The 14,096-nt window shown below is 43.6% G+C and overlaps 1 protein-coding gene across 1 annotated transcript in view; it reads right to left on the bottom strand.

The window, feature by feature from the left end:
* Lars2 (leucyl-tRNA synthetase 2, mitochondrial) overlaps positions 1 to 11,297 on the bottom strand; it is a 93,251-nt gene extending 81,954 nt beyond the window's left edge. The window contains exons 1-2 of the mRNA XM_032911289.1: positions 11,121 to 11,297; positions 5,090 to 5,337 (exon numbers count right to left, since the gene is read on the bottom strand). Coding sequence (XP_032767180.1) covers positions 5,090 to 5,320 — 231 coding nt within the window. The 5' untranslated portion in view covers positions 5,321 to 5,337; positions 11,121 to 11,297. The remainder of the gene's footprint in view (positions 1 to 5,089; positions 5,338 to 11,120) is intronic.
* Positions 11,298 to 14,096: the final 2,799 nt, after the last annotated feature.

Below are 14,096 nucleotides of genomic sequence, written 5' to 3'. Positions count from 1 at the left end.
GCCCCAGGATTATGTGTTAATCACCTCGATATTTACCTTCCTGCCACCCCACAGGACTACAGTAACTCTTGAATGAGTGATTGTTGGCCTTTGGGAAGCACCTTCTACCAAAGACACAGCCATCCCCCAGCAGACTTTACAAATCCTGTCCAGGTAACTGGAGGCTCCTCTAACTGGGCCTCAAATTCTGCCAAGGGGCATTGGGGAGTGACCATCGCTGCTGGTGGTCAACAAGGACAGGCCATCTACTGTCACACTGTTGCTAATTCCGGCTTCTGGCTCTCCCTTCTTAGATCCTACTTCTTCCTGAGCTTTAGGAGATACCAAGGCCTTGCCTAAGCACCAAAGCACTGAACACAAACAGAGAGAAAAATTCAACCCCTTCCTGTACACGTGTGGGAGGTGCTTTTCTAAACACCGCTGGCTTGTATTTTCATGAGTGATGGTAGGCAGAGCCTACTTGTGATAGTTAATACCAACTGTTAACCTGGCAGGTCCTAGAATCACCAAGGAAGCAGGACTCAGGGCATGTCAGCCAAACTAAGTTAACTAAGGTAGGAAGACCCAGCCTAATTGTGAGTGGTACTGTTCCATGGACTCAGGTCTGGAACTAAAAAAGAGAGAGCAGGAATAGTAGCTGCATTCATCTGTCTCTGCTTGCTTACTGTAGACTGTATTCATGCATGGTAGACTGTATTCTCTGAAACTGTGAAACAAAATGAACCTTTTCTTATGTTGTTTCTGCCTGGCATTTGATCACAACAAGAATAACTAATACACAACTTTAATTAGGGAAGCAGAACTAGAAATCAAATTGCAGCAAAGGTTTTTGTTTTTGTTTTTTGGATACAGGATGTTGACATGTAGTATGAGATGGCCTCAAACTTGCAACAATCCTCCTGCCTCTGCCTCCAGAGTGCTGGGATTTCAGGTGTTAGTTGACACATGTTGCTATGCCATGTCCAGTTTCTTGCCAAGTTCTTAAGTTTCATTGAAGGTTTTAAATCTTTAACAAAACCATGAACAATAGCTAACCACTACCATCTACCACCTACCACCACCACCTACCACCACCACCACCACCACCACCTACCACCTACCACCACCACCACCACCACCACCACCATCACCACCCACCACCACCACCACCATCACCACCATCACCACCACCACCACCACCACCACCACCACCACCACCACCACCACCACCACCACCACCACCACCACCACCACCACCACCACCACCACCACCACCACCACCACCACCACCACCACCACCACCACCACCATCACCACCATCACCACCACCACCTACCACCACCACCACCATCACCACCACCACCCAACCACCACCCTGCAAAAATGCTAAGCACAGCTTTTCTTCGCGCCATATATCCTCTAGCAATGACCAGGGTAAGTAGGAGAGCAATACCACCTGGAGAAGGAACACTTTTTAAAGCTTTTCTCAGATCTGGAGAATACAAAATCAAAGTGTCCTCTGCACCATTGGTGACAACGATTTAAATAAGCAAAGTGGCAGGTGGGGGATGGAAGACCTCAGGAGTGAGGAGGCCCTGAGGCAGGGGCTGGTGTACACTCGTGGGCTTCACTGCTGTTAAGAAGGCTGGGTTGGGGGGTGACTTAGCACCATGATACAGTACTTGCCTAGCTTGTGCAAGCTCACGGTCACGGGCCTTATCCCTAGCACTGGGGGGGAATGAAAAGGCAAAGTGACAGAAAATCCTTTCCCCTTGTGAACAAGTTCTTATAAAAAGTACAACAGCTATTTTCTACTGGGTGCAAAAATAAAACTGTCTCCTTTACTGAACCCTTTCTCCTATCTGCAATAGATTAGACCCCACAGCTTCTCTCTGGGAACTTTTAGTGCTACAGGAAAAAAAAAAAAAACTATAATCATGGGAGCTAGAAAAGAAGTAAAAATCCTTAACATGTACATTTGTGGTGGTTTTGTTTGTTTGTTTGGTTTTTTTGTTTTCTGAGAATAGGTCTTGCTGTGTAGCCCAGGCTGGCCTCAGGTTTGCTTTCTGAGACTGGGTCTTGCTGTGTAGCCCAGGATGGCCTCAGGCCTCTTGAGTGCTGGGACTTCAGGCCTGTACCACACCTGGCCAATTTCTCGTTCTTGACTTTCAAGTAATTATATAAAACAATTTTCTTCTATTATAATCACCCAATCTTCTTGTACTATTTACTATATCATATTAATTAACAACCTTGTCCAAGACTTTTCTATAGACAGCTTCCTCAGTAGCCTCTCCTTTTTGGTATGTTTATTCAATGAAGAGTAAATTAATGGCAACATCAAATAATCATGGACGAGCACAGCTGACCTCCAACCCTGAGCTCAGAGACACAGAAAAGCAATGCTACTGAGCCTTCGATAGTCACGAACATTTTTGTTTTGCAGAAATACATTCAGCCTACTGCCTGTCCCTGCCTTGTGCTCTTCTGTGTGAATTAAGTCATTTTCCTCTGTGACAATGAAATGAGTTCCATCATCTGGAGGTGGAAAGAGAAGAAATGACAGGAGTTTGTGTTATAATTGAGTAGGAATCTGACTGAAAGGGAAATTTTCATAATTACATAAAAGTGCAGGGATTCAAGCCTTTAAGAGAAAGTACAAATGCCAGCGATGGGAAGAGGGTGATTTTTAAGAGCTGGCTCCCTATTTCCATCAGACTGTGATTTAGAGCATGACTTCTGCATCTCTGGGGACTGCTCTCTGAAGCTGTAACAGAACCCATACAGGCAGGGCCTCTAGTTCTGACCCTCACTTTGCCATGAGCTGTGAGGACTCAGTCAAATTCCCATGCCTTCTCAGGCTCAGTCTATTCTCCATCAATGACTGATATCTGGAATTTTCAGAGACCAAAGGCTCTCAGAGGGTTGGGCTGGGTCCCGGCTTCTAACTCCCCAGTTAAGGGCAATGCCTAATCTCAAGGCTGTTCCCATATTAAGTAACTCAACCAGTGAAAATGGTACCAGTACATGGTAAAAGAAGTTGTGGGAGTTTTTGTTTTGGGTTTTTATTATTGCTATTTGTTTGTTTGTTTTAATGGTGGTTTGATGCTGGTGGCAAGACACTTGGCTTCTAAAAACTCACTTGGATGGATTTCAAACATAATACCAATGTGAGGTGAATTCTAAAGCTTCATATACACCAGTATTCAGTCGGGTTCTCAGTCCCAGGTAAAAAATAGCACACGACTTTTCTTTCTTTCTTCCTTCCTTCCTTTCTTTCTTCCTTTTTTCTTTATATTCATCTGTCTCTATCTATCTATCTATCTATCTATCTATCTATCTATCTATCTATCTAGCACTTCAGTTTAGAAGTCTTCAGTTTGAAAATTGCCTTACTGGGGCTTTTACTGATGTGAACAGATACCATGAGCTGGCTTACAGGTTCAGAGGTTCAGTACATTATCAAGGTGGGAGCATGGCAGCATGTGACAGGCATGGTGCAGGCAGAACTGAGAGTTCTACATCTTCATCTAAAGGCTTCAAACAGAAGACTGGCTTCCCGGCAGCTAGGGTGAGGGTCTTAAAGCGCATACCACCCACAGTGACACACCTACTCCAACAAGGCTACACCTCCTAATAGTGCCACTCCCTGGGCCAAGCATATATAAACCATCACAAAATGTTCAGTTACATTTTCTCATTTGATTTTTCAAAACAAACCTGTAAGATAAACAATGTAAGGAACTGAGAACCATGGGGTTAAGAGAAAGGCCAAGTCTTCCTCGTAAATTTCTCAACTTTCTTTTTTCAATGTTCATTTATTTATTTGATATTACTTCTCTCTTAATTACAGACTTCTTTCTAAACAATGCCAAAACTACTTTCCAGCTGAAAATAAAGAGCTCGCACTCCCAGAAGGAATGAGTGTGACTCTAGTAAGGATCAGGAGACAAGGAAAGGCAAGACCAACACTGTGTCAGCAGCAGGGACATAGCTTCTTGCCTTGTCCGCATCTGATGAATTCCACAAATGTCATTATTATTCCGTTGCTGCTATTACAAAGGGAAAGTCCATTAGTATAAAAGTCTTCCAGTATTTGCTCTGACCCAATTATAACAGGAGGCAGAGAATTTTCTGAAGAAATCAATAGCAGCCAAATGTATCATACAACTGCTTTAGGGTAGAGGACTGGGACCAAAAACCAAGGTGCAGTGATCTACTGAGACGCTGAAGGCTGGACCCCAACCTCAGATCACATCAAAGCATGGCTGCCCTCCTCAGACCTTGATGCTCAAGTGGCGAAGCAGGTTGCTGGCCAAGTCCACAGCAGAACAGGCACATGCTACCTCCTGTCAGATCCATTGGCCTCTCTGGTAATTTCATCTATGGCCTGTCAGATCCGTGGGTTCCATCCTACCACACAGGGTCAAAGAGGACCCTGCACCTGCTAGTACTTCTGTTTTGTTGTGTTTTCCCTAACCAAAGCTGCTCCAGAATATCTACTACGGGGCTGCCTGTCACACAATCATGTACAATATTAACATGGACATATCTACCACATTGGAAGGTTTTTTACGCCCTAACCTTATATCACCTCCTTTGCTCCTCTCAACAATCCTCCTGGGAACCAAGTGAGTGCTATTATCACCCTCCATTTTAGGTAAGAAGAGGGAAGCACAGAGATACTCAATTATTTTGTTTAAGGCCAACATCTAACTGATCCTAAACCAAGCAGTGTGAGCCCAGAGTCCGAGTCCTTAGCTCCTCTTCTCTACTAATGTGGACTGAATGTGCAATGTCCCCAGAGGACCATGTGTTTGCACACTTGATCCCCAGCTGGTGGTGCCATTTGCAATGGCTGTGGAAGCTTTAGGAGGTAGAGCTTTGCTGAAGTTGATGGTCTATAGTCCAGCCCCATTTCCAGTCCATTCTCTACTTCCTAACTACAGACGCGATGTGACCAGCCACCTCACATTCTGACAGTCTGCCACACCTTACCTGACATGCCATGATGAACCTTTTCCCCTCAGACTGTAAACCATGCAGACTCTTCTTCCCTTAGGGTGCTGCTTATCAGGTGTTTAGCATCTGCCCCCTTAAGAGTACTCACGTCTTCCTCTGAGATTTTGGATGCCTGCTCCTTTATCTGTTGGTGCCACCACTTCTCCACGTCCTTCCTTGTCTGCAGTGTGTACTCCTTTGTCCACTTCCCAGTGGCGCTGTAGATGCTTCTGGAACACCCTGGAATTATTCTTTCCCATAGGATGACAGGTAGCCCACTAACTAGCTGCCTTTTCAGAGGAGAGACACAAAAACTCAGCCTCTGACAGGCTGATGCCATTCTTCAGGGGGAAGACCCTAGAAAAGAGGGCAAAGAAACATGAGATACACCACCCAGAACCAGTCAAGACTGACTGGTCCTTCTGATCAACACAGCTCAGCATTTACTGCCTGTTCACATGATTTCTCTTCTTCTTTTGGTAATCGTTTCCTAACAGAACATTTTAGAAGTTTTGGTGAATTATATACAACTTTTTATTAGAAAAAAATAAAGGTGGGCTGGAGAGATGGCTCTTCGGTTAAGAGCACTGACTGCTCTTCAAGAGGTCCTGAGTTCAATTCCCAGCAACCACATGGTGGCTTGCAATCATCTGTAATGGGATCTGATGCTCTTCTGGTGTGTCTGAAGACAACAACAGTGTACTCACATATATAAAATAAATACATCTTAAAAAATGAAAAAGAAATAAAGGTAATCCATGCCCCAAACACCAAATATACAAAACCCTCACAGAAACAAAGGGAAGCCACCAAAAGGCCAGTTTCTACACACCCTTCCAGCAGCGTAGGAGGCAATGGAGTCCCTCCCTCCTAGCATATCAACTGCTGTCTCTCTGAACTCCAGAAGAACTCTAAGCACATCTTGACCTAGCTATGTGCTCAGAAGGTATTTGAACACAGGTCTTCCAGAAGGACCAGAAATTCTAAACAAAATTAACATTTTTCATATTCATATTTGTGTGTGTTATGAGTTCAAAAGACCCTTACAGACTAAGCAAAAAAAAAAATCATTACTTAGAAAACTACGTATTCATTTGTTTCTTCATTTGCCAAATACTTATTGAATGATCTTAGGTCCATACACTGCTCCAAGCACTACATAGCAAAAGAGTCCCAGGCTGGGTGTGTAACACACAAGAGCATATGCCTGCCATGTGCTAAGCCCTAGCAAAGAAAAATAAGGGACAAAGTGCCCTCTTTCACAGCGACCATCTATACAGAGAAGCAGGTAGGACAGACGAACCTATAACATAAGATGCAGTGGTTCTGTTATAGAACTCTTAGATTACAACACCGTGCAGGGGTCCAGCAGGATAACCACCTAGGATTCAAATCATAATTCGGGTATTTCCCTGGTTCCCTCCTCGGGTGAATGGCAGAAATAGCCTTGATGAAGAACTTCCCTGCTTTTTCCCCTTTCAGGGGCTTAGGTGAGATTTCATCATACGTTTAGAATGTGGTACTAAATAAATAAACACCCTAAACATTCTGCCTCGCTGCGTAGCAGCAATGGAGAGGTGAAAAGACAAGAGAGACAGAAGAGAACCTGGCATTCTGAACTGGTATAAATCAGCTGATCCTCTTGAAATCTTTCCCTTGTCTACTGGGGTTTGGCATGTTACTTACACGAAGGCACTGGATCAAAGGTTGCCAGGGGGTAACTACAGGCTCGAAAAGAGGAGTGCACACTCACAGAACATGGAACTGTGGCACTTGCTGTCACAAGTCGGTCTGCACAGGTTCTTGACATACCACGTCCCACCATCTTCAACATCTCTTAATCTTTTAGGAGTAGAATAAGTGACAGACTGGGAGGGGGAGGAACTGCTCTGTCAGTTGGGTTTGGATATTTTAAAACAGGTCAATACGACTATATAGGAATTAGAATGAACTACTTGAAGCTGGCTATTAGCAATTCTATACGGCCAGCTTTATATAAGGAAGGCAATTGCATTTCTTTTTAGGGCTTAGACTTGTGTATTATTAGAACTATCTATGTGCGTTAGGGATTTTACGGTTTTCTTACTAAGTAAACATTCTGAAACCACAGACTGACTATTAGCAGCAGGCACCTAGACAGATATTCGACATTTCTTTCCTAGATGCACATAAGGAGAGCATTCTGGACTATTCGGTTACATAGATAATAGGACGATAAGATACAACTTGACCGGAGTCGCTGTTTGGGACTCGAGTCCCCATCGTGATGTGTGAAGTGCTGATGAGCAATCGACAGGAGCAATATGAAAGCACAGCGGCACTCTCGGCTGTTGAACAAGGCGCTTTACAGGCTCCCTGATGACTTCTCCTCTGCTTAAACTAATGAACTAAGAACATTAGAACAGATCCAAGTGTATACAAGCTTTCAGAGCTCATGATGAGTGCTGGTAAATGGCTCATCTGGTGAAGGCTCCTGCTACCAAACCTCACAACCCAAGTCTGATCCCTAAGACCCACATGGTGGAGAGGACCAACTCCTAAATGTACTGGCCTTCACATGTGGCCATGGCACATGTGCCCTCAAACAAGCGAGTGATGCAATTAAAGACCATAAAGAAAAGCACATGCATATTAGAAAGTAATAGGGAACTGTCTCTGTGGCTTAGGTGGCTCAGTGGGCCAGGTGCTTGACGCATAAGCATAAAGATCTACCTTCAGATCCCCATCACGAGTGTAAAAAGCCCCCACACATATGGTACCATGTGTGCTTGTAACTCCAGAACTGGAGGTGGGGCTTGTGGAAACAAGAAGACCCCCTGGAGCCGCTGACCAGCCAAGTTAAAATTACTGAGCTTCAGTTTCAGTGAGAGACCCTGTCACAAAAACTAGTGGAGAGAGAGAGAGAGAGAGAGAGAGAGAGAGAGAGAGAGAGAGAGAGAGAGGACATTTTAACACTGGGGGCCAGAGAGATAGCTTACTTTACAAGAGTACTACAGCTCCTATAGAGCACTCGAGTAATCTTTACCTCCAGTTTAAGGGATCTGATGTCTCCTGACCTCCAAGGGTTTCTGCACACATATGATATACAGACATACACTCAGGCACACACAAATACACATAAAATTCATTAAATAATACACATAAAGTTAAATGAACATATTTTTTAAAACACCAAACATGGACCTCTGGACTCAACATGTGTATACTTGTATATTCAAATATGTACATCCAAATAAAAATAACAGGATATCACTATATAGCCCAGGCTAGCCTCTAATTCTCTATTCTTTTGCCTCAGCCACCTCGGAGCTGGGATTACATGTATACCACCACAGCCAGCTCTGAAAATGACCAATTGTTCAATATATTTGAGAAAAATTTAAATTACAGCCCCAACGTAAACCATAAACTGACATGAATCCCACTGTTTTGGAGGGGTGTGGGAATTTGAGACAGGGTTCATCTAGCTCAGGCTGCCCTTGAACTAGCATTACAGACAAGGATGACCTTGAACTCCTGATCTCCCTGCTTCTGCCTCCCAAATGTTTACAGGCACCATACACCATCAAACTTAGCTAATAAAAACTGTTTTTTAAGTACCACAATTAATCAATCTTACTCCAAAACCATAAAATATCTGTATACCAAATATGTATTAAGTTGGTGGGGTAAAACATGCTGGTAATCTCAGCACTAAGGAGGCTGTGACAGGAGGATCTTAAGTCCAAGGCCAGCCTGAGGTACACAGGTACACAGCGAGACCCTGCCTTAAAGAAAAGAAAGAAAGATGAACAAATTACTAAAGAGTAAACAATTTGCTGAAGGAAATTATTTGTCCCAAACTACAGTGACAAAAGGCTATACAACTCCATTAAGAGTTCACATATGAGGAAAGAATCACAAAAACACGTTTAAAGTAGGCAAAGGTATGGGCATGGAAGTACAACTCAGTGTGGTAGAGCACTTGCTTAGCAAGCCCATAACCCTGATTCAATCCCTAGAACCAGAAAAGGGGCATTGGTGCCCCAAGGGGAGGATAAGACAGGGGACGAAAGCTAAGAAACATGAAAAAATCGACTTTACAATTAAAGAAATAAAAACAAATATCTTGCTTATGGTTTCAATGCAGATAATTATGTGTATACACTATTGGTAGATGTAAATTGAGAACACCTCTCTGAAGCAACTCGGCAATGTATGTATGCCAAGAGTGTTAAGAAACTGTGATATCTCACACCTGGAATGCCAGTAGCTTGGGAGGCTGAGGTAGGGGGGCGGTCAAGAGTTCCAGTACAACCTGGGCTACCATGAGTTGTAGGGAAGCTTGGCTTTTAGCGAGACCCTGTCTTTAAACAAACAAACAAGGGGCAGGAAAGATGACACAGCAGTTAAGAGAGCATACCGCCCTTGCACAGGATCCCCATTCGGTTCCCATCACTCACAGTGGGTGCCTCACAACTGCCTATGATTCCAGCTTCAGGAAGATCTGAAGCCTCTGGCCTGCATGGGCACCCACACTTTCATGAGTGAGTACGCACGCGTGCACACACACACACACACACACACACACACACACACACGCACACGCGCGCGCGCGCACACACACAGACAATTAAAAATAAGTCTTAAAACAAAAACAAATTTGTTAAGAAAATCCAAGGACTAGGTATATAAAACAGATGTTCAGCATATCCCTGGGATCAATCCCCAGCACCAAAAACAAAATAAAATAAATATTGTAAATGTGGGGGCTGTAGATATAGTTTAGTGATAGAGTAATTCTCTGACACTATTTGAGGCCATTGGTTCCATCCTGAGCAGTGCAAAAAATAAACAAACAAACAAACAAAGCCCACACCCTTAGGCATAGGTCCAAGATCACCCTCTGACTCTGTCCACTAGGGGAATAAACTAAAAACAGTCTGTGTTCGTACCTATGAATTTACATAACTTTCAGATTTCAACCATCTTTTACTTCCTAGGCACAGCTCTGGGCCATTTCAAGTAACTCTCCACATAAGTCCTAATAGGTATTGCCTCTTCCTGGCATCAAAAGCAGCCATTTTAGTAGAGGGTGGTGTGGATACACTGAATGGGAAAGATGTGACTCCCATTTTACATTTACAACCAACTTGGACCCTTTCTTCCTTAGCTCTGCCTCATCTTATTTCTTGACTTGCTGGGTTATTGTCTCCTCTGCCCCTTCCCAAAGCATAGCCCACCAGTACTCCTCTTTCAAGAAGTTAGACCTGACCTGACCTCACTTCACATGAGGCTTAAGGTTAAAGTACTTGAGAATATGAGGGACCTGAGAAATAGGCCCAAAATTATGATCATAAACAGAGAAACCTAGGGCAGTGGTAGGAAACAGGTGAAGAATGAGAACACTAGGTAGAAGCACACAACGGCATCTACGTGCTCCCAAAAGAATATGCAAGAAATCTAATTAGAGGCAGAGGCAGGAGGATTAGGAGTTCAAGGCCAGCTTCATAAAACCCTGTTTCAAAAAAATAGTCAAACAGGGGGTAAGGAAGGAAACCAAGGTAGGTCTGGCACAGTGGTGGATACATGCCCCTGATCCCTGATCCTAACACTCAGCTCAGAAGGCTGAACATGTGGACTGATTGTAAGTTAGAGATCAGCCTTTACGAGTAAGTAAACACACACCTCACCCCAACAAACATGTCTTACAAAAACACAAATGTCAAAAAACATGTCCTGCAAAACACAAACGTTAAAAAAATCACATGCTACTATTTCTAATTTCCTGCAGGATCTCAGACAAGTTATTTCGTAGCTGGAACTCCACCTTCTCTGTAAGCTGTGAGCCTGTAAGACCCAGACGACTTCTGAAGACCTGCAGGTCCTAGTTAATACTGTGGGACCCCCAAAGATGTACTATTGATGGTCCTCGTCTGGGTCTAAACCCCCATCCCCAGAGCAAAGATCCAGGCACCCGGGGCGAGCGAGGGGTAGAGGAGAATTCGAATACAAAGCCATGTGAAGATGTGCGTTCTCCGAGCAAGAGTCCGAGGCTGTCAACAGGGTCCATGGATGAAAAGAGCCTATAGACTAGAATCTCAGGGGTTTTCCCAGTTTGGAAAACTGCACGGTCCCGGGGCTCCCAGGCCTGTCCGCACCTTTAACTCCTGGGGCTAAGTGGGGCCTGTCTCTCGTCCTCCTGAGCCCCAGTAGGGGCTTTCTGTGCACAGGCTCTGGCCAGCTGCTCCCTTCTGCCTCGTTCTTCAAGCATTACACGAACAAGACCTGGCCAGTCACTATGGGCGCCGCCATGTTGGCAAAACAACAACTTTATCGGAAGCGGAGGCCGCGGACACAGACAGGAGAGGCGGAGCCAAGGGGGGAAAGGCAACGTGCCTGAGCGACGGCGCTGGCTCCGCCCCCAGACTGTTCTCGCCGGGGGCTGGCCCCGCCCCGGCCTTGCCCTCTACGCGGGCTCTCCAGATTTGAACAAAGTCTACTTTCCTGGACCCACAGTATTAACTAGGACCTGCAGGTCTTCAGAATTTCTACAGTTAGAACAGAAACAGGGGAGATACTAAAGAGTGAAGGTGACAGGTGGTAAAAAGAGCTCTGGGGTGGCTCAAGGCCAGGGTTTGAATCTCAGCGACGCAGAAGCTGCCTACTGGGCTGCTTTGTCCGACTTTTTGATCCATTATGTGCCTGTTGAGGGTTGAAGCAGTTTTCATCCACCGTATCAGAAGATCTTCTAAACCCAGGAGGAGAATTACCTAGCCCAGACTAGAGCAGGAACAAAATGTACTGACAAGCTGTCTGACCACCTTCCTTATGGGGTTAATGTGCCCCATCGCCCTGCAAACACTGGAGCAAGTGCTTCTTGCCTGTAATAAATCAAGGAAGTGCAAAGGAACAGCGGTGTAATCGCACTCTTTCTTTTTAAGGAAGAATCTTTAAGGGCACACGAGAGAATTCCAGAATACTGAGATTTGCTAATAGTGCGAAATGGTTGATACCCAGTACAGCAGAAAACAATGTCCGAGTGCCATCTTTTCCTACAGGGCTGAAGATGATTGTACCCTCACAGACAATACATCCTGTCGCTGCATATTCCCCATCTTAGTTTCTGTCGTTACATGGGTTAATGTAGTCCAGAAGGAAGCCAGCAGGCGTGTGTGTACTCTCCTATAGACTAAAACTTTATTCTGCGTGCCACCCAGAAAACATAGGAAGCTTTTATCCATTTCCAAGATTTAAACAACGACAACAGATTCCTGATAATTTAAAGCTCAAAACACCATGTTGTTCTAGACCAACATCAAACCTCACCTGGAAACCGCTCTGTGTCATCATTGCCCTGGTATATTTCCCATTAGGTTTCCACTGTACTGGTTTCCCACACACACCCCAGAAGTGCCCTCCAATTCCTCTCTCCTCCCCACAATCCCCTCCCACCTCATCCCCCGCCCCATGATCCTCCCTTAAAATCTATTCTACCTCCCAGGTAGGTTCCAAAGTCTCCCCAGACCCCTCCCTCCTCTATACATAACCTCTCTGTTTCGACGGATTGTAGCTTGATTTTCGTTTGTTGAATGGCTAAGATCACCTTAAAAGTAAATACATGGCATAATTATCTTTCAGATTCTGGGTTACATCACTCGGGGTGATTTTTTTTTCCTACTTCCATCCATTTCCCTGCAAATTTCATGATTTTTTTTAAACAGCGAAGTAATAATACTCCGTTGTGAAAATGAAACATGTTTTCTTTGTCCATTCTTCTGTTGAGGGACATATGGGTTGTTTCCAGTTTCTGGCTATTATGAATAAAGCAACAATGAACATGGTTGAGCAAGTGGTTTTGTTTTTGCATTTCTCTGATGGCTCAAGATATTGAACATTTCCTTAAGAGTTTCTTAGTCATTTTAGACTACTCCATTGAGAATTCTGTTTAGATCTGTACCTCATTCTTGAAATGAATTGTTGGGTTTCTGTTTTGTTCTTTTGTTTTGTTGTTCGTTTTGGGGTTTTTTATATCTAGTTTCTTGGATTCTTTATATATTTTGGATATTAGTCCTCTATCATATGTGGAGTTGGTAAAAATCTTTTCCCAATCTGTGGGCTGCTGTTTTGTTCAGTTGATGGTGTCCTTTGTTTTACAGAAGCTGTTCGGTTTCATGGGGTCCAATTTATTAATTGTTGAGCTTACTGACTGCACTATTGGTGTTCTGTTCAGAAAGTCATCTACTATGTTAAGGCATTCAAGGCTATTCCCCACTCTCTCCTCTATCAGGTTCAATGTATCTGGTTTTATGTTGAGATCTTTGATCCACTTGGACTTCAGTTGTATATAGGGTGATACATATGGATATATTTACATTCTTCTACATACAGATATCCAATTTGACCAGAACCATTTGTTGAAGATGCTATCTTTTTTCCATTGTGTATTTCTGACTTCTCTATCAAAACTCAGGGTCCACAAGTGTATGAATTTATGTCTGCATCTTCAGTTTGATTCCATTGATCAACATGTCTGTCTCTATGCCTTGAAATTAAGAATGGTGGGACATTCAGCAGTTCTTTTATTGTTCAGAATTGTCTTAGCTATGTTGTTTTTGTTTGTGTGTTTTTCTATGGGAGTTTGAGACTTGTCCTTTCAATGTCTGTAAAGAATTGTGTTGGAATTTGATAGGGATTGCACTGAATCTGTAGACTGCTTTTGGTAGGATGGCCATTTTTACTGTTAATCCTACCAATCCTTGAGCATGGGAGATCTTTCCATCTTCTGATATCATCTTCAATTTCTTTCTCCAAAGAATTGAAATTCTTATCATACAAGTCTTTTACTTGCTTAGTTAGAGTTACTCCAAGGTATTTTATATTATTTGAGGTTATTGTGAGAGATGTTGCTCCTGATTTCTTTCCCAATTCATTTATCATTTATATATAGAAGAACTACTGACTATTTTTAGTTAATCTTATTTCAGCCACTTTGCTGAAAGTGTTTATCAGCTGTAGGGAGTTCCCTGGTGAATTTTTTAGGGTTACTTATGTGTACAGCAGGAAAAAAAATCTAGAAAAAAAATGATACTTAGACTTGTTCCTTTCCAAATTGTATCCCCTTGATCTCTTTCAGT

This window comes from Rattus rattus, chromosome 8, assembly GCF_011064425.1.
Source record: "Rattus rattus isolate New Zealand chromosome 8, Rrattus_CSIRO_v1, whole genome shotgun sequence".
Taxonomy (NCBI): Eukaryota; Metazoa; Chordata; class Mammalia; order Rodentia; family Muridae; genus Rattus; species Rattus rattus.
Note: the sequence above shows the minus strand (reverse complement) of the source record. Positions and strands in the feature narration are given on the sequence as shown.